Source organism: Ursus arctos, unplaced genomic scaffold, assembly GCF_023065955.2.
Source record: "Ursus arctos isolate Adak ecotype North America unplaced genomic scaffold, UrsArc2.0 scaffold_18, whole genome shotgun sequence".
Taxonomy (NCBI): Eukaryota; Metazoa; Chordata; class Mammalia; order Carnivora; family Ursidae; genus Ursus; species Ursus arctos.
This window is the reverse complement of record NW_026622852.1, coordinates 26533743-26558118: the sequence shown is the minus strand read 5'-3', so window position 1 is coordinate 26558118 and position 24376 is coordinate 26533743. Positions and strand designations below refer to the sequence as shown.

General features: G+C 39.2%; 1 protein-coding gene across 14 annotated transcripts in view; it reads left to right on the top strand.

The window, feature by feature from the left end:
• RNF38 (ring finger protein 38) overlaps nucleotides 1–24376 on the top strand; it is a 129203-nt gene that overhangs the window by 73730 nt on the left and 31097 nt on the right. For 2 of the 14 annotated variants that reach the window (XM_057313592.1, XM_026506227.4), the window contains exon 3: nucleotides 14388–14537. The exons of 1 other annotated variant lie outside the window; for it this stretch is intronic. Coding sequence is in view for 5 of the 13 variants with exons in the window: in XM_057313596.1 (XP_057169579.1) it covers nucleotides 6533–6541; nucleotides 14388–14537 (159 nt within the window). In the remaining 8 variants the exon portion in view is untranslated. 11 more of the 14 variants (XM_057313601.1, XM_057313600.1, XM_057313602.1 and 8 more) reach the window with 11 other exon arrangements.

Below are 24376 nucleotides of genomic sequence, written 5' to 3'. Positions count from 1 at the left end.
TTTTTAAATGCAGGGCAAACTGTATGTGTGTATGAGAGTATTCATTGAATCTTTATAATATCAAAACACTGAAAAAACCCACTAAATATAATACTTTGTCAAAAATAAGAGATGGTTTATCCCTAAAAATGAAATAACAGGCTTTTGTTAGATCTGTATGTGGTTAACTCTTTTCGTTGCCTGGGGCTGTCCAATGGATTTTTAAAAACTATAGTATTAGCATATGATTTGCCCTGAAATTGAGCAGCTGGATCAATTTAGAATGAGAGTCATAGCAATTAGAATTGCTCCCAAGATGCGCCCTATTTGCCAGAACAGAATGAGCAAGGTGACTTTAAGATCTCTGCTTCAGAGGGTATGCATTAAGGCAGGTCATGCCTCAGAGTCCACTCTTTCTCACTTATCCTGCTCCAGAGATCGAATGTGCCATGATGTGCAGTCCATGCTTTATGGTTCACCCTTGCCTCTCCATTTCTGGTTCAATCTCGGTTTCTGTTTTTCCTGTTTTTGGCTCAGCTTATCTTAGGCACTCAGGTTTATTTACTCATCTGTCTTGAACTCTTTCCTGGCTGATGGCCTTTCACCTGGTTCTGCTTTTTACCCCCTTCTCACCTTCACTGCCCTGAGAACTGTCATGGTTCAGTCCCCGGCATCTCTCACCCATACTATGGGAACAGCAGTCTGCCCACTCCTCCATCCCAAAGCTGGCTATATTGGGGGAGGCTTTCAGTGGACTTGGGTTTGGGTGCACCTTTGCTGCCCCTTTCAGGTCTTTGGCAGCTGTAGCTGGCAGCTGCTGATAATTAACCTTTCCAGTCAGACAGGTGGTAACACTTAAGGGTGAAAAGTGCTTATGCTGATGTTTTGCATTAGATCAAGTCTTGTCATGGTTTTGGATAATGTGTAGCCTGAATAGTGCTAGGCCAATACACCTTTCCACTATGTAGCTTCATCTTCTTGGATCCTTTTAGCTGGTTTTGGGGAAAGGAGGGAAATTTTAAGGGAGGAGGGTGAGCAGCGCTAGCTTTAGGAAATTTTGAAATGTCCTCTTTTGTCTCCTCGTTCCTCTCTTTTACTACCCATTCTACTTTTGTCTCTCCTTTCTTCCTGGGATTTTTCTGTTGAGAAAAACGTTGGAATTACCAATGCTATGAAATATCCCATAATTAATTGAACTATTGAGTGCTTGCCGTGTACTAGAACCCTTGCGAGAATCAGACTTAGTCCTTGGCTTCAAGGAGTTCACCGTCTAATGGGCAAAAGATTCAAGTAAATACGTATTTACATGGCAGAATGATTAATGCTATGTTAGAACACAAAATAGAGACCACTAACAGCAGTAGTGGTTGGGGTTGGAGTGACATTACAATCAGGAGACTTGGCAGTGAATATGATGGCACAACCCTATTCCTGACAGTGTTAACAGTGGGAAACTGCCTCTTCATTATAAAGGTCACCGACTCCCAGCAGGAGGATCATTCTCTACCCAGCACCTTTTTTGACAGGCCACAAAAGCGTATAGCATTTTTCCCCCTCTGATATTTTTCCTCTATGTGCGTGGTTCTTCAGCATCTGAACAAGTGATTCTTTATCTGCAGCTCTTCAATTATGTGTTTCAGCATTTTAAAATAAGAGATGCCGCCCCTTCCCTTTTTTGTGTATTCTCTACCGGCCAGCATTCTTCTCATACATGATAACAAAGGAGAGATGGGACCTGCTCTTGAGGGGCTTACAGTTTAATGGGGGAAACACACATTAAGTAAATACTGTAAGGAATTGTGTGTGATAGGTGTGTGTAAAGGAACAAGAAAGCCTATAGCCTCAGTCACCTCTCTTACATAGAGGTCCTTCAGATAGTCATTATGTTTAGAGTCTGCGATGTCTTAGAAATACAAAATTGAGCACCAAACTAAATTTTATATTTACTGTTAGGCAGACTGTTTATCACTTACATAAAATTTATTTGTGGTTATTGTTTATGCAGTGTGCTCAAAAATGTATTTCCGGCCATAGAACTCTTCAAATTCACAAGATTGGAAGTTAGTTTTCTAGAAGCAGATTGTGAATTTCATTATGAGATCTTCCTTAAGTTTATCCTAACATTATAGTTGTTTTCCCTTTGTTAAAAATAAGGAAGAGACAGGGGCACTTGGCTGGCTCAGTCGGTGGAGCGTGAGACTCTTGATCTCGGGGTTGTGAGTTTGAGCCCCACATTGGGTATAGCGATTACTTAAAAATAAAATCTTTGAAAAATAAGGGAAAGAAACTTAATTCTAAGTTCGGTTGGCTAACCAGCAAATTCTGCCAAATGTTTAAAGAAGGCATAACACCATTCTTACAGAAACTATTCTAGGGAGCAGAAAAAGAGAGAACACTCCCTGATTCATTTCTAAGGCTAGCATAATCTTTGTAATAAAACTTCACAAAGACATTACAAAAAATGGAAAATAACAGCTATTCTCATTTAAGAACACAGATGTAAAAATCCTAACCGACATGTTAGCAAACCAAATCCAACAATATATAATAAGGGTGATAAAACAGGATTTTATTAGGAATGCAAAATTGGTTTAACATCCAAAACCAGTCAATGTAACTCGCATATTAACAGAAAAATTTTATGATTATTTAATAGATGCAGGAAGATATAAAATTAAACATCCCTTTATGATAAACTTTTAATTTAGAAGTGAAAGAGAACTCTCTTAATTGCTAAAGGGATCTGCAAAAACCTATTGCAAACACCATACCTAATGGTGAAATGTTGGGAGTTTTCCAGTTTGGGAATAAGACAAAAGTGCACATTCTCATTTTTTCTGTTTTAGCATTGTGCTAGAAGTCCTAGCCAATGCAGTAAGACAAGACAAAAAAAGGGAAAAATGTGTTGGAAAGAAAGAAATTGAATGGTCATTATTATCTGCCAACAGGATTATATATACAGAAAATTTAAAAAGATTAAGATAAACTATTAGAATTAATAATTATATAATTATAGCTATATAATTATATAATATACATGTATATAATTATATCTATTTTTAGAATTAGTAATTGTATCTAAAACCTGGAATAAACCAAAGAACAAAAATATGTAAGACTTGTATAGAAAATATAAAGCAATATTGAAAAAAAGTTGATGACTCAGGTAAATAGAAGGATACATCTTGCTCATAGATTGAAGATCAGTATTGTAAAGATTCATCCCAGATCCAGTTCAGCCCAATCAAAACCTCAGCTGTTATTCCCATGTATTAGAATGGTAGGGCACCACAGTAGATAATCCCAGTGACCAGACATATTTGAAAGAGTTTTAATATTTTCCTATTTGGTAAGCAGTGATTGGTATGTTTTTATTTTAGAAGTGAGGGCACTTAAATTACTTGGGTACCTCAGGAAGAAGCTTTTAGTAGTCATTCGGTTTTTACTTCTATTGTGAAAATTGATTTTAAAGAGCAGTCTTGGAGTCAGAAGTCTCAAAAAGCTCTTGCTATAGTCAGTTACTTTGCCTACAAGTGTTGTGCTGTCCCTAACCATGTGTGGGTATTTAAATTGATCCTGGTCAATTCATTAGATGCCTTAGCCTCATTTTGAGTGCTCAGTAGCCACATGTGGCCTCCTTTTGGATGGTGCGGATATTGACCATTTCTATCATAGAAAGTTTTATTGGACACCACTCCAGCAAGGCTTTGCACCTTTTTGAACAGACACCAAATAAAATTTTAGGTGTACTGAGGTTGAGCAACTATTCTGTTATAATTTACCACTTGCCACATTGGGTTGTCAAAAGTGGCCCAGCTAAAGCCCATCTCACTGGTTGGGTGTTTATTAGCAAAATACTAGATTTTCCGGTGAAGAAAATCAATTAGAGAAGAAATTGCAATACAGATTTCATACTATCCAACCTTGAGTTATGGGATTATTGTTTACATCTAGGCGGACTTAATGGGTTAAGCCCTAAGAGCCCAGGGAGCTAAGATCTTAACCATTTGAGAAGGTTTTTCATGGAGTTTGCCTCACAGAGGATTGACTGAGGCCCAAGGGGATTCACATTAAGCTTAAGGGATGGAAACCCTGAAGGACTGTAATAGATTTTTGCTGCTGAGATTCAGCACTTGATGAATCTGGCTCTTTTGATTAGAGAGCTCTTAAATGGTTATTTCCCTTCCCTTTCCCAGTTTTTTTCTTCCTTTCCTCCTCTCATCACATAGCTAATATCCAGGTATACAAGAAAAGTGGTTTCGGAGTGGTCTGGATTATGTAAGGAAGCTTGTGCAGCTGAGGTTCTGCTGGAAGCTAAGTGAATCTACAGCAGTACATGAATTATGAGGGACTCAAGTTAGAAACCCATTGCGTTGGTTGCATCTAAAAGTGGTTGGGATTTATGACTGTCATGAAATGAAAAAAAAAACACTTTACAGTTTGGATGTAATCATCTACAAACTGGCTGCTGTGGAAGACAAAGCGCTTTGGGAGGAAGAGTCAGCTAGATAAAAGGACTACATAATGGAGGTGTGGGGCTGGGGGAGGGGGTGTGTTTATCGAATCAGCGCCGGTTATATCATTTTAGCTTCTCTTTGTCCAGGAATTGTAAAGCTTGTGATTTATTGCTGGAACTTTGATTCAGAGTTGTTAAGCACTTGCTGTTGTGTTTCAGGCTGTATTTGGACCTTGGGGTTACAGGGCCAAAACAGAGAGCCAGTCCTCTGATACGGGAGACAAATGCACACAAATAATTACCGCATAGTGTTAATTCATACGTTTTCAGAAGATCCTTAAACATCAGTTTACTCTGATTCCTTAATTTTCCACTAGGCAGCTAGGCCCAGAGCAGGAATGAGACTGGTTTAAGTAATGCCAGAACTAGAACCTGAATTTTTTGCTGATTGGACTACCCTAAGATATGATTACCATTCTTGATGGCATCAACCAGTTTCCTGTCTGCGTAAAGTCCACTTCTTGCATAATGCCCCCTTGATGGCCCACCTTTCCTCAGATACCACTTAGCTGTCTTTTCCTTGCATTTATTGTGCTTTTATGGTCTGTCTTCCCTTTTAGCTCTCGAACGTGATCAGGACAGGCTGCATGCCGTCTGCGGTCTTTGTACCCATCTCATTTCCCATCCTTAGCACGGTCTGAATAACTGTCAGGTTTAATTAAGCCTTAGAGTTGGACACGTTGGGTTCCAGCCTGCTTGCTTCTTTGGGAGACACCTTTGACTAATCACCTCCTTCTACATCAATAAAAATTCCACCTCTGGGTCCACATAAATACATATTATATAATGAATTGAGTGAGGTTAGTTACTGTTTGATTGCCGAGTTTTGGAGGAGGGAGGCATGGCCCAGAAGCCATACTTTAGGAAGAGAAGAGGTATACGAATTGGGAGACACTGCCGGCCCCAGGGTCCCGTTCAGTAGCTGGGGCCTTACGGCGCGCCGGGTTGAGAGGCGGGCCGGAGCGGGGCTGCGCAGCGGCGCTGTGCTACGAACTCTGTTGCCGGAACTAGTCCCAGTCGCGCGCCCGGACGCGCGCAGCGCCGCCCCGCCCCGCCCCCTCCCCCGCGGGGTGGAAACAAAGGGGGCTCAGTGCGCGGAGCTGAGCCAGGGGGGAAAGGGGCGGAGCGTCTGGTGGTCTCGCGCTTTGTGCTCGCTAGGTTTGTTCCTGTGTGGGGGACGAGGTGGGGAGGCGGGCGGCGACCTCGAACCGTGAAGTGGGAGTGCCGCGTGCTCGCGCATCTTGCGGCCTGGCGGCGCGGGGCGTCGCCTGCGCGCGCAGCGGAGGGTAGTGCGCCGGCGCGGCACGCCGTGTTCGCGAGCACCGAGGCGGGGTGCGGCGGGGTGGGACGGTGCCGCGGCCCCGGCAGTTAGGGCCCGGGGGCGGAGAGGATGGAGCCCCCGAGGCGTTAGCCGACTCTATAAGCTCTGAGCGTGCAGCTGTTTCCTAGCGTGGCCCGTGTGATGGTGCCGGGAGGAAGGAAGCGCCGTGACAGCGCCTCGGTCGGAGCCCGGGTTCCGGGGGTGAGGAGGCCCGGGGACGGCGGAGCTGGCGAGCTGGCTGCTGGCTGGGCGAGCGGTCACAATAGGAGGCGGTGGCCCAGCAAGGAGCCGCGGGAGCAGCCCCGCAGGGCGGAGCCTCCCCTCGCAGGTACTGGCCGCAGCGGCCGTTGGTTCCCGCTTGAGGGCGGGACGGGCCGAGCCGAGCCGAGCCGCAGGCCGTTGGGAGCCTGCGGGGCCATTCCCGGCAACCAGGAGGAGGTGTGGTTGCCCGGTGCTTGGCGGGGCGCTCTTTGTTCCCGTGGCGGTGGCGTGGAGGTGTGGGTGCAGCCCGCGGGACCCCGGCCCGCGGCCGCCTGGCAGATGGCCTTTCTCTCGCGGTCCCTCCCGTTTTGCAGAGGCGCAGGTGAAATGATGTCACCCAGGAGAACGCGGAACCCGTTCGGAAGGGTCCTTTTGCGTCCTTCTGCTCTGCGGGTTTCTGGACAGGCTGCGTTTTGTTCTCAGGGGATGGAAGTTCTTCTTTTCAGAGCTGAAGAATGAGAGAGGTTGGTTTTGAACCAGGAATTTTTCAAATTATTGAGAGCTAAAGAAAATAAAGTTTTTGTGTCCGTGTGTAGGACCTGTAAGAGACATAGTTTTTTCTTCGTGCTACGAAAGTTGGGTATGCTAATTCTTCCACCATAAATAGAAATTAATACTTAACGTAGGTCATTGCTGGCATCATGTGAATTGCCTTCTCTTACGTGGCGCACTTAACTTTGAAAATTTAAGTGTATGCAACTCGTACACAATCGGTTTGTTACTTTAGAATTGCAGGCCTTTTGGGATCGTGTTTGGCCTCGGTTACAGGTGCTATTGTTAATACATTTACTTCCGTTCAACAGCAAGCAGCCCTGTTAACACTAGGCTCAAATTAAAAATCCATTTGCACAGTTTTTGTGAAATCAAAACTTACTAAAAATCTAACGACAGTTGGGCTCAAAGTAAAATTTTAACTGTCCTCAGACAATATACTGGAAAGGAAGAAATAAGACTTCTTTAAAAGTAACAATACAAGACCAAATATAGATAGATGTTAGGTCAGTTGTAGTGAAGTTGGGACATACGTGCAATCAGAAGATGAAATTACTAGCTGGAATTTTAAATGAGAATTGTATCTCTTCACGTACTTCTTTCTCCAGTTCTTGCTAGCTTGTAAACTTAATTGGAATAATATTTCTTTTTGAAAACATATTAAACCTTAAATCTGTTCATTATGGGAGTTCAATTTTAAGTTGATTTCTATAATTTTCTGTGAGACTTATCTTTTAAGAGATTTGGTGGACTTTAAAGGCTATAGTTAAATAAATTTTGCCACAAACTGGCCATATGGGCCACAGGGCCTCATCTGCAAAATATGAAAGTTGGATTTAAATGATGTCTGTGGTCCCTCCACCTCTGATATCTTCTCTGATTCTGGAAGGTAGTTTGTTTCTGTACTTGTTGAGGTTTATGTACCCGTCCTGTTTTTATAGCTGAACTAAGTTTGCAAGTATTAATCTGAGTAAATATTGAGAACCTGACTTTTGAGGGAGGATGGACATACGATGGCATAGTTAGGCATAACTTAACCTGTTAGCATCATAATGTGGAGTGTAGATCTATTGTCTCTCTGCCAGCAGCTTTGGATGAACCTTTTGGTTACATTGCCAGACTCTTTATTTGTGCTCATTTTTACTTTTTTCCAAGGTTGTCGGTGGGAAGTATGGATGAGAAATCCTTGAATAAAAATCTAAAATGATCTCTGTGGAAAGATTACTGGTCAAGATTATCGTTGTTTTCTGGTGTAGTCCATCTGTTTCTCTCTGTGCTGCCCCAGTTTTGTTTAGGGCACCTTCATTTTTTAATTCACTTTGCTGGTTTTTATGTAGTGTCTGGGTCTACTTACTAGGTTTTTGGTTATTTTCCTATTAACCACATATATCAGGTCTGTGTTTTCACTTTCCTGCTTTGGTTAACTCGTAGCTTGCTTTATTTTTCTCTGGAGAGAGTATACAGATTGTAAATGCACATTTGAATGTAGTTTTGGTCTAGTTCATTCATTCAGCAAATGTTAAATTCTTGAAGTAACTGCCTTTGTGGAGGAGATGAAGCAAATGCTTTAATTCTGTATAATAAATTAACAAGTGAGAAATTTGAGCAAATAGAGGAAGAGGCCATCTACACAGTCTCATTTCCCCCCCAACTCTTACATCTTTTCCCCAGTTCTTACCTCTTTTCATGTTCCTTTCTTAAGGATTTCAGCACCTTACCTTCCCTCAATGTTAGAGGGCCTTATTCCTCATAGTTCTTGTTGAATTGCCCCTCATCAGACTTGAGTCTCTGAGGGCAAGAATAATTCCTTTTTTCCCCATGTATTCATAGCGTCTAGCACATAGTAGACATGTAATAAATATTTGAATCAATTATGAATTTAATTTAATAAGAATCGTAAAGAGCCTAGTCACACTTTATATTTTCAAATACATAAATATTTTTGTATATAAATTTTTCAGATTGATTTGAACTGGTCATGGTCTAGATACTTTCCAAATCTGTGTAATTCTTAGAGATCAACCTTGAAGAGATACTTTAGAGCATTGTGCTAAGTGGTTACCAGCCTAAATAAAATTATTTTTGATGTACTTCCTTGCTGGGAGAATAATCCTTGTGCAGGCAAATCTGGATGTGGAACAGAAAGAAAAAAACTTTCATTAAAATAATTTGTAACCCTTATTTTTTCTAACCTTTATGTCTACCTTCTCAGAAGGTGTTATGGTAGAGACCTCTTGAGTTGCACGTACACACATACCCCTTCTGATTAATTTATGGGACTGTGGGGTTAGGGAAAGGATGGTGAAGCCTTTCAGCTATTTTCACCAAACCTCGTTCTGTTGCTCCCAGAAGGACATGAACCCAGTTTGTTGTTTGCCTTAACTCAAGAATGGAAATACTAGTATGTGTTAGAAAATGATTGTCCCAGTGCTGAGCAGCAGTGATCCTCCCTCAGTAGGTAGTACCAGTTTTTGAGTTTAAGGCTGCACGATAGTCCACCAAGCGTGTTACCATTATTTTACTTAGCAAATATTTATTGGTTAAACATTTAGATTATTTCTAGTTCCCTTTTTAAATTATTGCTATTACTGTACTATGATGAACATATTTGTGCACGTGGCTTTTCCCTTATTTTGGAATATTCCCATATTGGAGTATAATCTGAGAATTTATCAGATGAAAGGTTACTGATTCAGACTGTTCAAAAAGTTAATAAAATCTACTTGATTACTTTCCAGGAGATTAACATTTGCCATCATGGAAGCAGTGAGAATATGTGGATTTTTAGATAATTTGGATTTGACCTTTTCGTTTTTTAGGTACCCAGACTTGAATTTAAAGGAAGACTTGGAGGAGTCAACACTAAGCGTCTGACTCTTCATCTTTTATTTTGGTTTGGTTCGTTTTGTTTCCCCCCCTCTTCTAATAGGCTATGATTTGAGTGCTTTTGACCAGTTGGTATGCTGCTAGTAACAATGAACAATGTTGTTGTTGTTGTTGTTGTTTTCTGGAGAGTAATGTGGTTGTTTTGGAGAAGACTATTTGGCCTTATAGCAATTTATTTTGAAGAAAGTAGATTATTTTAATGCTGGCCTACACGTCATGTACATGCAAATCCTCTACCTCAACTTTATGAGGAAAATGTAAATGAATGAAGAAGAAAGCTGTCATCAGAAGTGATTTTGGAGGAAGCAAGTTCTGGGACAATATCTGGACCTAAGTCCTATGTTATTTTTAGCACCATGACTGATAATAATTAGACTCTTCAAGACAAAGGTTAAATTGTTGGTTATATTATGGTTTACCATACAGGAACAGGCCACATTAAACAAAAGATTGCCTAAAATAGTACCGTATTGGTACTTAAAAGGTTAAAGTGTTTTCTGTAACTTTAGTTTTGTGAAACAGGTGCTTTTCTCAGTTATGCTAGGTGAATTAGTCATATAGTTATATGTAAATAAACGTTAAAAATGAGAAGCGTCGGGAGTTGCAGATTAATCAGGTCTCGGATGTTTTCTCGGCAGGACTTCTTTTTTTTTTTTCCCCCCGCTTTCATCATGGCATTTTTTAATAAAAAGAGAAAAAGAAAATATAGATCATTTAAGGATTTTCTTAAAAATTGGACAATCACTGGCTCTCCATTCAATTTTTTTTTTTACTTCTAAATAGTTTTTTTTTTTTTAATGATTTTTTATTATGTTATGTTAGTCACCATACAGTACATCCTCGGTTTCCAATGTAAGGCTCGATGATTCATTAGTTGCATATAACACCCAGTGCACCCATGCAATACGTGCCCTCCTTACTACCCATCACCAGTCTATCCCATTCCCCTACCCTCGGCAGGACTTCTTAAACATAGGTTGCATCCTGAGTGAAGACTGAAGTTACTGTATCTTTGTAATGTTCAACAGTTGCCAGGTTAGAGAAGAATGCAGTTGTATCAGTTTCCAGATATGGTATACCATAAGTAATTTTAATTGAGGACGATTGAGGGAAGTAGTGGAAAGTTATGTCAGAAATAATTTACAAGGAAACATTTTTTGAATACTTAAAATAGCTTTAAATAGACTTTGTGGAATAGTTTTTTTGTAATCCAGTTAGATTACGAAAAAGAATGTGTTTTTTAATAAGTTTTATTTATTGAAATAATCTCTACACCCAGCATGGGGCTCGAACTCACAACCCCGAAATCAAGAGTCACATGCTCTTCTAACTGAACCAGCCAGGTACCCCAAGACTGTTACTTTTAAAATTCTTTTTTTTTTTTTTAATGATTTTTTATTATATTATGTTAGTCACAATACAGTACATCCCCGGTTTCCGATGTAAAGTTCGATGATTCATTAGTTGCGTATAACACCCAGTGCACCATGCAATACGTGCCCTCCTTACTACCCATCACTGGTCTATCCCATTCCCCCACCGCCCTCCCCTCTGAGGCCCTCAGTTTGTTTCTCATAGTCCATAGTCTCTCATGTTTCATTCCCCTTCTGTTACTTTTAAAATTCTTAAAAGTGTTTTAGTGGATTGAGCATGCATTTTAGAGCCAGATAGATTTACCTTCAAATTATGGCTCTGGCATTCATGAGATATGTGGCTTTAACAAGTCCGTTAACTCTGACTTGCAGTGTGTAAAGATCAGAGCGCCAGTTCAGTTTCTAGCATGAAGTTACCAGATTTTAAAAACTGCTGTGTTGCTTAGGTAAAAATGTCTTAATTTATATCTTTCATCATATTAATACAGCTAAAATTCTGGAGAAGAAACTTTCTTCAGGTGTGGTACAGCAATTTCTGTTCTATTAGATATGTATACATCCTGTTAGTTTTCTGTTGTGTTAACAAAGTACCACACATTGAGTAGCTTAAAACATGAATCTATTATCTCACAGTTTACATGAATCAGGAATTTTGATGTGGATTAGCTGCAGGGCCCTCTGTTAGGGATTTACCTGTCTGGTGCTGTGATGTCAGGAGAGGTTTGATGTCCTCTTCCAAGCTCACTGGTGGTTGATTCAATATGGTTCTTGTAATTGTAGGACTGAATTCCCCGGTTTTCTTGCTAGCTGTCAACTGGTGACCCTCTCAGCTCCTAGAGGGTGCCCTCATGTCTCTGCCACATGGCCCCGTTCATATGCCTTCTGGCAACATAGTGGTTGCCTACAGGGTTGACGGGAGAATCTCTTCAGGAAGGGTCAGTTCCTCTTTTAAGAGCTTTCTCTAAGTCGGGCTTACCTTGATTAACTTAAAATCAACTAACTTGAGATCTTAATTACACTTAAATTCCTTCACTTCTCTGAATGGGTTCATATAATTAGGTTATATAATTTAACCTAACCATGGAAACGAAATCCACTGTATTTATCGTCCTGCCTACACACCATGGAGGGATGGATTATACAGGAAATGTGTACCAGAGGTGGGAATCTTGGAGGCCTTCTTAGAATTCTGCCTGACATGGACACACAGAATGATTATATGTGATTTTATCCAGTGGGTGCACCTGGTTTCAAGTCTATCATTTTGTCCTGGATCTGTATTAATTATAGCATTTGAATATAGCTTTTCTCCATTGTATTTTTTGTCCTCCCTTTTTATAGATAAATGGAGCTTTTGACCGAAGGAAATTGTTGTGGGTAAGAGAGGAATATGCTTGAAAATTATTAACTTATGAGCACAAGGGCCAGGGCTTGCCAGAGTTTTGTTTTTGTTTTCTTATATATGACTGAAATCTTAAGTTTTCAAAGGAACAATGAATTAAGGAGAGGAAACTTGACTCCCTGATCTATTTGCCAAGCTAGCCACTTGTACTAGCAGTTTATAAGAGTGCTGCTCAGGCAGACTGCTTCAGGTATGATAGTTGAAGACAGGTGAGCTTTTTAAAACATTCTTCAAAGGTACCTTGCAAATTATAAGTTTAAGATTACAAAAAGAATATGAAACTTACATAAAGGAACAGACTTAGAAGAGAATTGCTTTAAAGTGGTAAAAGAACTCAGATTGAGTGAGGAGTCAGGAATGTGAAATACACTTGTTCCTTTGAAATCTTTTTACATGTCTTCAGATAAACTCAAGGCTCCTACCTCTATTCTAATTTTTGCCTGTATTCAGGCATTTAAAACATCCTATAGTTGGCTGCTTTGCATTTTGGTTTTTTTTTTGTAAACTGGAATAAGCTCTTTGGGGGTAGGATCCATGTTTTGTCCTTTTCTAAAACTCTGAGGCAGTCAGTAAATATTCCTTGATTCTGCGTTTCATACTCTGTCATAGTGGTAAAGAATATTAGCACATTCATGTTTTTAGTGCAGAGATAAGCTTTAGCTCATGTTGAAGATATTTTGTGTAGCGGTAGTAATGAATTTTGAAGTTACTGCCCTCGAGTGATTTGCTTTTACTCCTAGGAAGGTGTTTGGAAATAATTTTAGTCTTACCAGCGGGCCTGGTTACCTGTTTACTAGGCTCATAGCAAACCAGAAACAATTCATAAAGGGGCTAAGGATGGTAATTATAGAAGTATTAATATAATTAACATGCCACTTCATGATCTGTCTGCCTTCCTCTCTGGTTACTTCTGTACTGGATAGCCAGACTGAACATGTTGCAGTTTCTTGACTACTGCTCTTTTGCCAGTTACCGCTCCATAGCATCTAGTGCCTAGCATTATCATAGAAAGATGATACTCTGTATATTGTATAGTGATTTGCTTTTGTATCTTTTTCATAGCATATACTTCTTCAAGGAAACCATGCCTATCTTCTTGGTTTAGTGCCTTTCACAGAATAGACATTTATAGGTGAAGGGAATGAATGAGATAGTGAAACTGACAACCAGACATGTGGTTTAAAGCACATGGTCTTCAGTGTAGGGGTAAGCACGTTCACAAACCGTCACTCCCAAGGGTAGTTCACTCCACAGCACAGTGGTACAAGTGATGCTCATGATGTCCGTGATTAAAAATGCTGCAGATTTGGGGCGCCTGGGTGGCTCAGTCGTTAAGCGTCTGCCTTCGGCTCAGGGCGTGATCCCGGCGTTATGGTATCGAGCCCCACATCAGGCTCCTCTGCTGGGAGCCTGCTTCTTCCTCTCCCACTCCCCCTGCTTGTGTTCCCTCTCTCGCTGGCTGTCTCTCTCTCTGTCAAATAAATAAATAAAAAATCTTTAAAAAAAAATGCTGCAGGTTTAAGGGGATTAACCTACAATTAAGTCAAGCATTTAAAACACGGAGTCATTTGCTTTGGGGCTTATGATCTTATTCTTTATTCTTAAGGCCACTAGGTTTGTGTTGAATAGAGCTGAGATGTCCATAAACTCTTCTTTTTTATACCTATGGTCATTATAGAAGGTTTGCTACAAATGTTCTGAAATCTCGTCATCTTTGTATGATTGTACAGAAGGTTAATTTAAAAACAGAATGAAAAAATATTAATCTTAGTCAAGATGGACAGTAATCTTTCTGTACTTGATACATGATTTTACCTCAGGTTTTCTTCACATGAAGTCTTACCTATCCTTGAGGATTTTAGAATTAATACCAACAGAAAAGATATCAGATACTTTATGGGAATCATAGGAAGGATCTTGCATTTTTGAGCAGTGCTGTTTTGTCTTTTAAAAAAGTTTTTGTAAGAGAGATCTGTTGCCAGAGGCAACCTTTGCCATCCTTATATTTGTTTTGATGTTTAAGATTAATTTTTAATTTCTTTCCAGTCTCTGCTAACACAAATACCTAGAAAATCCAGACTGTCCTTCATAGACATGATTCTCCACATTGGTGCGGCTAGCCATGAACTATCCTTTTCTTCTCCCTCTTTTTCCCAGATATCTCCCGGGGCCAATTCAGCACCTCTACCTGGCCATCCTAACAAGGTGATTTGTGAAAGGGTGAGACTTCAGAGCCTGTTCCCTCTCCTCCCAAGTGATCAGAATACTACCGTTCAAGAGGATGCTCACTTCAAAGCTTTCTTCCAGGTTCTTATATATTTACCCTTTCCCTACGTAGGGCTGAAAGTCACAGAGACATTTGAGGTTGTTTCTAGGAAGGCTTAAAACAGAATTCTCAATATCTTCTTCTTATTTTCTGTTGTATGTGGGGATAAGTATTCTTCTTAGAGGACTTCTTCAATGTAACTTTTTAGCCAGCTTTTCTGAAGAATGTTTGTCTTCTCTTGAGCTGCTGTTTATTATTTGACCACTTAATATTCTTGTTTTTTGATCTTTTGGTCTTAATCACTTGTCCTAATAGGCCAAGTTCTATAGGAAAGTAGAAGATATTATAGATATATGAAGTTGTGTAGGGATGGAAAAATGAAAACATGCAAGATATTTTTTAAAGCCATCACTACTTACTTGCTTCATGCCCAGAGTTTGATAGTGATGTATATTTCAAAAAGAAAACACAGTAACTTGCCTTCTATCCCACTTTTGATACCTGTAGGTAAAATGTGATTAAAATTTTTGTTACATATAAAATGAAAATAAATTATGGCAGGGACTATCATTAGTTGATAGGATTGCTAGTATGTGCTCACATAAATTACTGGCAACTCAATTTCTTTTCTTTTTTTTTTTTTTTTAAAGATTTTATTTTTTTATTCGACAGAGATAGAGACAGCCAGCGAGAGAGGGAACACAAGCAGGGGGAGTGGGAGAGGAAGAAGCAGGCTCACAGCGGAGGAGCCTGATGTGGGGCTCGATCCCAGAACGCCGGGATCACGCCCTGAGCCAAAGGCAGACGCTTAACCGCTGTGCCACCCAGGCGCCCCGGCAACTCAATTTCTAATTCGTTACTCCTGGAGAAGCATGTTGTAGTAATGAAAGTATTAGTATTACCAAGAGGAAACTAGTTATACAATGCTTCTGGATATTAGGGTTGTGGGCCAAGGCATGTATTTGTATATGTGTCTATAAATCTGAGGTAGTGGGAGTTGCTAATCAAAGCTTGGACTTTGGGATAGAACCGGCTCATTTTCTGTTTGTGTGGGAGTGGTAGGTTGGGGCTTGGGACTAGTTCTGAAAGAGAAATGCTTGTGATACATTAAATTGGAGATGTTAAATTTCTAAGAATAGCTCTGTAGGTGATCCAGGGCTCTTCGGTACGATATTCCTTGTTGGAATTTGTTCCAGGTGCTCCCCTTTGCATGTTTTGTCTCCTTTGTTTTTAACCCTCCTAATAATAAACCAGTCATGGATGGTTTTCTGGATCAAGAAATAGGCTCAGAAAAGCTCTCTCAGATGCCCAGTTACATAGTTAGTTATTGGCAGAGCAGAGACTGAAATTTACCTTTTGCTATTTCTTGTCTATTATAGCATACCACCTTTAGATAACAGGTATTTCTGTAAATAGTACAGTATATATTAAGAGACATAACTGTATTGAATTAAATGGAGTATTGACTACCATTTTTGATACAGCATTGGTCTGTAATAGCTTGATATTTAGTAGTAAACCAGTGTAGCTAAGGAAGAAATTGACCTAACTACTTTCACTACTGCCACCATAAACAGTTACTTGATGTTTTCTTTGTTTGAGTCTTCAGGCATTAACTCAATACTATAAACTCAGGAGTTGCTGGCAAATGCAATAGATCTAAACATATGTTTTAAAAACAAAAAGAGCCACTTCCATTTGAGTGTTGCAGAAAGGTGAAAGGTATTACTGTTAAATTTTTATTTATAGCCCTAAACTTAAATCTTACCTTTTTCTAACTTTAAAACAAGGCCGTCAGTGTACTTGACTCCCAGGGAAGACTGGAGAGTTTTCTCTGCCCACTTCCTTGCCTACCACTGTTGCACATGAAGCAAAGTAAATCTTTCTCACATCCCCTTTGAGATACTGTCACATACCTTCAACTAATTCTGATTCTACAATTGGGTATGATTTCTTGTTCCAGTTATGCTTCTCTCATCCTTAGAAAACTTAATTGCCACAGGAAAGGGAGAAATCTACCCATTTCTTATCCTTGGAGTTATTCTTTTAATGTGTTGTGTTTTCATTTCTTGGCTCTACCCCAAGTTCCTGCCCTGCCAGCTTTTTCTACTTTCCCTTCCCTGTGGAATACTCCATTTTAAACAGACTCACCTACCTTTTGCATTTTTTTTTCTTAAAGCATCCTCTTTATTCCCTTATCTTAGCTGAAACTAGGCTCTTTTCAGAGGATATCATTTTCCCTGCAGTCTTGTATAGGAGTAAAAAAATTGTTGACCCCCCGACTTCCAAGCATGGGAATTGAGTGTTTGCTCGTAAGTGGGATGGTCATAGAGGAGAAAGAAAGTTTTTGATATTCTCCTGGATCCTTGTTTCAGCCACCAGTCATCTTTGAACAAAAATCTTATCTGTTTTTTAGCTATATTTGTCATCTATCTCCACTTTATCGATTTTGTCACTGTTCTTGTGTATTAAAGACTTTTGTACTTGTTTTATATTACTCTTAGTCAAAACTGTTCAAAACGTGCATGCTTTTAATTTTTTAAAATTACAAAATATTTCATATATGAAAGTTATAAAGCAGACACATGTATAATTTAAAAAAACACCATCCATCTTAAGAAGTCAACCATTACCAATACTTTAGAAGTATTCATATGACCTTCCATATTATATCTACCTGCTGTCCCATACCTGTGCCTTGGGTAAAACTCTGAATTTTGTGTTTAATACCCCTTTGCTTCTCTAAGTGGTTTTACCACATGAATATCCCTCAATACTATACTGTTTAGTTTCTGAACTTAACATAAATGGTATCATACTTTGTATTTTTGTCATTTTGAGAGTCATCCATGTTGATGCATGTGGCTGTGTAGTTGATTCATTTTCCTTCTAGTATTTCATTTTATACGAATATGCTGACATTAATATGTTATTCAAAATTTGCATGCTCTTTTCGATGGACATTTCCAGTAGTTTCCAGTTTTTTACTGTTATTGCACACAATGTTGCCACGAATATTCTTGTATGCGTTTTCCTGGTTGACCTCAGTTGATTTTTTTTTTTTTTAAGATTTTATTCACTTGAGAGAGGTTGAGAGTGAGCACGAGTGGGGGGCAGGGGAGTGGGAGAAAGAGACTCCCTGCTGAGCAGGGAGCCCCATGTGGAGCTCCATCCCAGCACCCTGAGACCATGACCTGAGCCAAAGGCAGATGCTCAACCCACTGAGCCACCCAGGTGCCCCTCAGTTGATATTTATGTATTTATCACTCTGGATTTTCTCACAGAAGAGGTATAGGTATAGGCATATTTGCATCTTTATAAAACTAAGTCTATATTTAACATTAGGATGAGAGTACCCCTTTGATTGTTTTAGAAATTTAAAGTAGAATTAACATACAGTAAAATTCACCCTTGTGGAGTACAGGTTGTGACTTTTGACAAATGCATACAGATGTGGATCCACTGCCACAAGCAAGATATTAGTACAATTTCGTCTCCCAAAAAAATTCCCTTTTGTCTCTGCTATCTACCCCTTATAGTTCTAAAATTAGCAGTTTCTGCACTATCAACCAATTCATTGATTGTGATTGGGTGCTTTCATAAAATAGGTACATTGTGGGAACTTAGATTTCATGTCTAGCACAATCCTTGATTTCAGGGGTGTGTGTTTGTATCCTAATGATAACTGTGTGATACTTTATTTTGTAAATTTATGAAAGTTAATTAGGCAATTGAAATTTTCATGATTTATACACAGAAATAGACTAGGTTTCTGAAAGAGAAGACTATTGGGAAAAAAATTTCTCCAGCAAAGTTACTTAATAAAAATTTCAGCCAAAATACCAGAATTTTATGATTTTACAAAACTTAGAATTATTCTAAATTCATAAGAAAGATTTTTCAAAGAAAGGATGGGGGGAGAACCTTTTTTGGAAATTGTTGTAAGGGGCAGGCAGTATGCCATGATAGATACTAAATCATATTACAAAGAAGTAGCTCCATGTCATTGAGATGTTTGTTGTTAAATACAGTGGATGTTTTTCGGTCCCCGTCTTATGTGACCTCTCAGTTGTATCCTTGAAACTCCATTGCACTGGCTTCTTTCACCACACTCCACTTTCCTCTTACCAGCTACTTGGTGTAAAATATTTCTTAAGAGTTCAGGATTGGACTTCCTTTTTTCTGTATAAATTATTTGGGGAAATTTTGTCCGTGCATGTAGCTTCATTAACCTGCCATCTCTCTATATACCAAAAGCTGAAATCTCTAGTCTCTGAGCTTCAGCTGTCTGCAGAACAGTTCCATGTGGGTATCTCAGAGGGATCTCCCGATTTCAGGTTGTTCTGAATATCTTCTCTGTTTTCATTGGTTTCAAGTTTATGCTTCAGTTTTTTTATTTTAACCATTGATTTGTGTTTACAGATTAAAATTATTATAGTTACAGATTCATGATGCATAAAATCTAGTGCTTTGGTGGAACTAACATACCATTTGGAAACAAATTACAGCATCAAGATAAATCAGTTTTTGTGAACCAGTGATGTTTTGTGTAATTAAAAATTAAAAAAGGGATGCCTGGGTGGTTCAGTCAGTGAAGCATCCGACTCTTGATCTCAGCTCAGGTCTTGATCTCAGGGTTGTGAGTTCGGGCCCCGCATTGAGCTCCACGCTGGGCATGGAGTCTACCTAATTTTTTTTTTTTTTTTTAAGAAAAAATAGGACATTAATATGTATCAAAAAATTACCCATGTAGGCCTCCCTTAACTTAGGGAGGCCTAGAAGTTGGACTACCAGTGATAGTAACATCATATTTTCACACAATGTTGGATTCTATTCATTAAGATGGGACTGCGGTGCTATACCACTAGACTCCCTTTCCAAGCACTCACTGCTCATAAAAAACTATTCTTTTCTTTGGCCTTTCATGAAAAAACACAAACTTGGATCCTATCAAAAGCAAATTTCTGATTTTTTTTTAATGTGTGCTTTTGAAAATACAATATTCAAAGCCTCTTTCCCCTCTATATGAACAAGATAACATCCCAGGAAAATGTACTGTTAGTCTGGTTATGAGTTCAGATTTTATTCTGAAATCTTTTGAGCTGAGCAATATCAGAGCTGTGCATTAGAAAATTGAAGTCCAATGTGAATTATGTGAAACAAGACTATGTATTGTGTTGTTCAAGGGCAGTGTAATCATTCAGTTGTCTTTGGTTCGACTTAACCAATAGAAACACAGCAGTCTGGATATAGTTTAATAGTTTAAACGAAGAACTTCAGGTTGTGGAGAATTAAAAGAGAATGTATAGAAATCATTTTATAAACCATATTGTGTGATTAAAATATGAAATTGTTAATTTCTTGCTTTTCCCCTGCTTATATCCTTCCTTTGCAAAACAAAACAACTGGGTCCATCTTGATGGTTATTCTTCGTTACCAACTTGCTTTATGTGGAGTGTCTTAGTTCTCTAAGTACTTTGACATCTATTGTTTAAAATGAATGAAATTCAGTGTTTTCTCTCTCTGGGTCATTTAAATTTAACATTTGTTTCTTAATTGTGAAATGAGAAATTTTATCTTTTGTCAAAGATAGTTAAGGCAAGTGGAGAAGGTCTGGGAATTTTTAAAAATTTTTTTCTTTTGAGAGAGAGAGAGTGGGGTGGGGGGAGAAGGAAAGAATCTTAAGCAGGCTCCACGCCCAGCACAGAGCCCCATGTGGGGCTTGATCTCACGACTCTGAGATCATGACCTGAGCCAAAATCAAGAGTCAGACATTGGGGTGCCTGGGTGGTTCAGTTGGTTAAAGTGTTCAACTTGCTTAAGATTCTTTCTCTCCCTCTGCCCGCCTCCTTCTCTCTCCCTTTCTTTAAAAAAAAAAAAAAAAAAAAAAAAAGTTGGTGCTTAACTGACTGAGCCACCCAGGTGTCCTGAAAAAGTAAATTTCTCCTTTATGGTGAGTTTACCCTTAGGGACTTTTCCTAAGAGAGTTCCTGAACTTGGTTTGGTGGTTCTCAGAGTATAATCCCAGACCACCAGTAGCAAGCATCACCCAAGATCAATTTAGAAATGAAGATTCTTGGGCCCTAATCTAAAATTTCTCAGTAGAGACTGGGGAGTGGGCTCAACCACAACCTGGTGGTTCTGACACATGCAGAAATGTAAGAACCACTGGCCAAGGTAATGGGAGTATCCCTCCAGATTCTGCTGTGCATTTACCTCTGTGAAGAGTCCTTGTCGTAGCATAATTCTGAACCAGTTTCTATATTTCTAAGCTTAGAGGTTCATAGGCAACCTCTGTGGGCAATGAAAAAATTGAACCCTAAACTTCGTGTGAGGAGCTGAGCTAACCTGTGGTTTGAATTCTCAGCGGAGAAATCTCTTCTCCAGTTCCCAGTCCAGACAGAGTGGGTATGTTTTCTTACTGATTCTCCATGCCAGTGAGCTTTTTCTAGTTTTCCCTTTTTATTTATCTTTTTAATTTAAAATAGGCTCCATGCCCATCACGGGGCTCGAATGCACGACCTTGAGATCAAGAGTCGCATGCTCTACCGACTGAGCCAGCCAGGGGCCCCTCTAGTCTTCCCTTTTATTGCAAGTATAGTACTTTGGAAATTTGGGCTCTATGCAGGGCTCTCAGCGAGTGATAAGGCCATATCTTCTGTGTCCTTCCCCAAGATAAGAAAAACAAAACAAAAACAACCCTGGTTTTCAGTTTTCCTCTTTGTTTTGGTCCTTGGTAATTTTTCCTTTTTTTTTTTTTTTTTTTTTTTTGAGTTCATCGTTGCATTTAAAACCTATTTTTGTTGTATTTAAGCCATTATCTCTGGATGTTATACTATTGATGATTTTCATATTTGGTCCGTGATTCTGTCAAAACAGAGGTCTTTTTCAAACCCCCTGTAACTACAATGGTGATCTTGCATGCCTTGTCTAAGTTGATCATAAAATTGAAAACCAGTAAACATTCTTCATAGTGTTAAGAGTATAGTCATTGCAGAACCAACTAGCATGTTGACCGATGGAGAAGGAGATGTAATTACATCTCTGCCTGTTGCACTCAAAGAATGTGTTAGGTGACAGAATGATACAGATTTGTTTTCATCTTTGTTTTTTCTAGACTCTGATTACGTTTTATACTTCCTATGACAGAGGAGCCATGTGCTTAAGTTTTATTAAGAAATTCCAAGTTCTCGGGGCGCCTGAGTTAAGTGGCTGCCTCCTGCTCAGGTCATGATCCCAGAGTCCTGGGATTGAGCCCCGCATCAGGCGCCCTGCTCGGCGGACAGTCTGCTTCTCCCTCTGCCCCTCCAACCCTGCTCTCGTGCTCGCTCGCTGTCTCTCAAATAAATAAATAAAATCTTAAAAATGGGGGGAGAACTTCCAAGAGCATTTTTCTTGAAGTCTTCTAGCTTGTTCTAATTGGAATGATGACTTTTCAGACCTTTACTGCCATCATCCTGAGGTTTCTTTCCATTGCACTTCTGGGTTACTTCTGCTGCTTATTAGATCGTGTGTGTGTGTCGCGCGCACATGTGTATGTCCTCGAGAGAGAACACATGTGTGCACATACGAAGTCAATCAAGTAAAATTTTTTGAAAGAATATGTGAGAAACATCTTTGAATCTTTATACATCTGGTAGGTTCTTTGTTTTTGCCTTCACACTAGATGAATAGTTGGAGTATAAAATTCTAGGTTCAGTATTTTTTTCCCTCAACATTTTTATTTTATTTTTATTTTTTATTTTAAAAAGCTATATATATATATATATATATATGTTTTTAAGATTTTGTCTGTCAGAGAAAGAGCAAGCGCAGGCAGGGGGAATGACAGGCAGAGGGAGAAGCAGTCTCCCTGCTGAGCAAGGAGCCTAATGTGGGACTCAATCCCAGGACCCTGGGATCATGACCTGAGCCGAAAGCAGATGCTTAACCCGCTGAGTCACCCAGGCATTCCTTCCCTCAGCATTTTTAGCATCTTTTGTTTTCTGAGTGAAGTCCCATGCTAATCTAATTCTTGTTTCTTTGTATGTTATTCCCTCTTCCCTTTTCTGGAAACAGGATATTTTTGGAGTTCCTTAGAGTACTAAAAAAAATTTTTTTTTAAAGATTTTACTTACTTACTTACTTATTTGACAGAGAGAGGCAGCGGGAGAGGGAATACAAGCAGGGGGAGTGGGAGAGGGAGAAGCAGGCTTCCCAGGGAGCCCGATGGGGGCTCGATCCCAGCTTGAGCCGAAGGCAAAAGCTTAACGACCGCCACCCACGCGCCCCTAGAGGACTAAAATTGATGAGGAATGTGATGAAACCATGTCGTATATAGTAAACTAACTTTTTAATATTTCCCTGTCTTTATCCATTTTGGTTTTCTGTTACTTTGAGTAAAAAAGGAAGACTTAATAGCTCACTTCACATACTTTGTCTCCCCCTTTTCACTAATGTGAGCCTATCACAGCACGAAGGAAGAGATGGGAAACTTCCCAGTCACCTTTGCTTATCTCTTTAAAAAGAATGCATGTGTTGTAAAATAAGAACAGTGTTAACCCACAGTTTTAACATCACTGAAAATTTGTAAAGGTTGATAGTCTAAGTGCTTCTTCAGGTGGTGTTTGTGGGTCTGTACCATTCCCCTCCATTTTGGGCCGTTAATTTTTAGAATTCAGAGTTCCATGTCTTAGCTTGGCATTAAGCTTTGCAGTATAGGGATATACATATGGAAGCTAATGATCATGATTGGTTGCTAGCATTTGGTAGTTTAAAAAAAGTCATTTATTTTACAACTGGAGAGCACTTATTTCTAGTGCTTGTGTGTAGTTCATGTATGAGTTTGCCAGGTCTTGATCAGTCGGCTTTTTTTTTTTTTTTAACTAAAATGTCAAAATTTCATTGGTTATTTTTTAAGTTTTAGGATTATTAGAGCATAACTGATTTTACTAAAATCAAAGGGGTAAAAAGCATATTTTTAATAGCACCATTAAATCTAGGGAGAAAATAAGGTGTGTCTTTGTGGTTCTGAAAACTATTTTCTATTTTAATTAAAATGACAAATTTGAATTATAAACTTAAGTACATAAGGAAAATGGTGTTTTGGGAATACCTCTGCTAAATAACTTGGAATGATCAAAAGTAACCATTTAGCAGTTTGCTTTATTCCTAGCAGTTTGCTTTATTCCTGTCAGTTTATCAGTTCTGTTTTATATGCTTATCTTTTAAAATCTAATGTTGTAGTATTGGAGCTCTGTATACTCTTTTGCTAATATTCTGATTTTTTTGTGCTGGCAGCAGGCACCAATTATTTTGCAACCAAAAGTGCTGTAATGCCCAAGTAATTAGAACTTGAAGGAGTAGATTTGAGATGAGAGAGGTTCTCTTAGAAAACACATAACCCTCCCCAGACATTAGGTTAATGTGTAATTTTGACAGTTTTTGTGAGACTGGGTTGGAAAATTGAGTTGTGTGGGGAATCCTAGAGAGTTATAATTGAACTAAGAGATCCATACCAATTTTATAGCTAGTAAACAGTGCTGTGACCCTTGAAACCTCAACAGGTAACAGGAACAGGTTTTGAATTATCCACCACTCCCATGATTTACCTGAAAGTCCATGTCTTCCCCAAAATGTTATAATGTACTAGTTAAGAACTGATGATCTAGATGAGGGGATGACTGGGTGGCTCAGTCCTGGTTAAGTGTCAGACTCTTGGTTTCATCTCAGGTCATGTCTTGTGGTCACAAGATCGAGCCCCATGTCGGGCTCTGTGCTCAGTTCAGAGTCTGCTTCAGATTCTCTCTCCCTCTCCAGCTTACTTTCTCCCAAATAAATAAATAAATAAATAAATAAATAAATATCTTAAAAAAAAAAAAAAACCCAACAACTGATGATC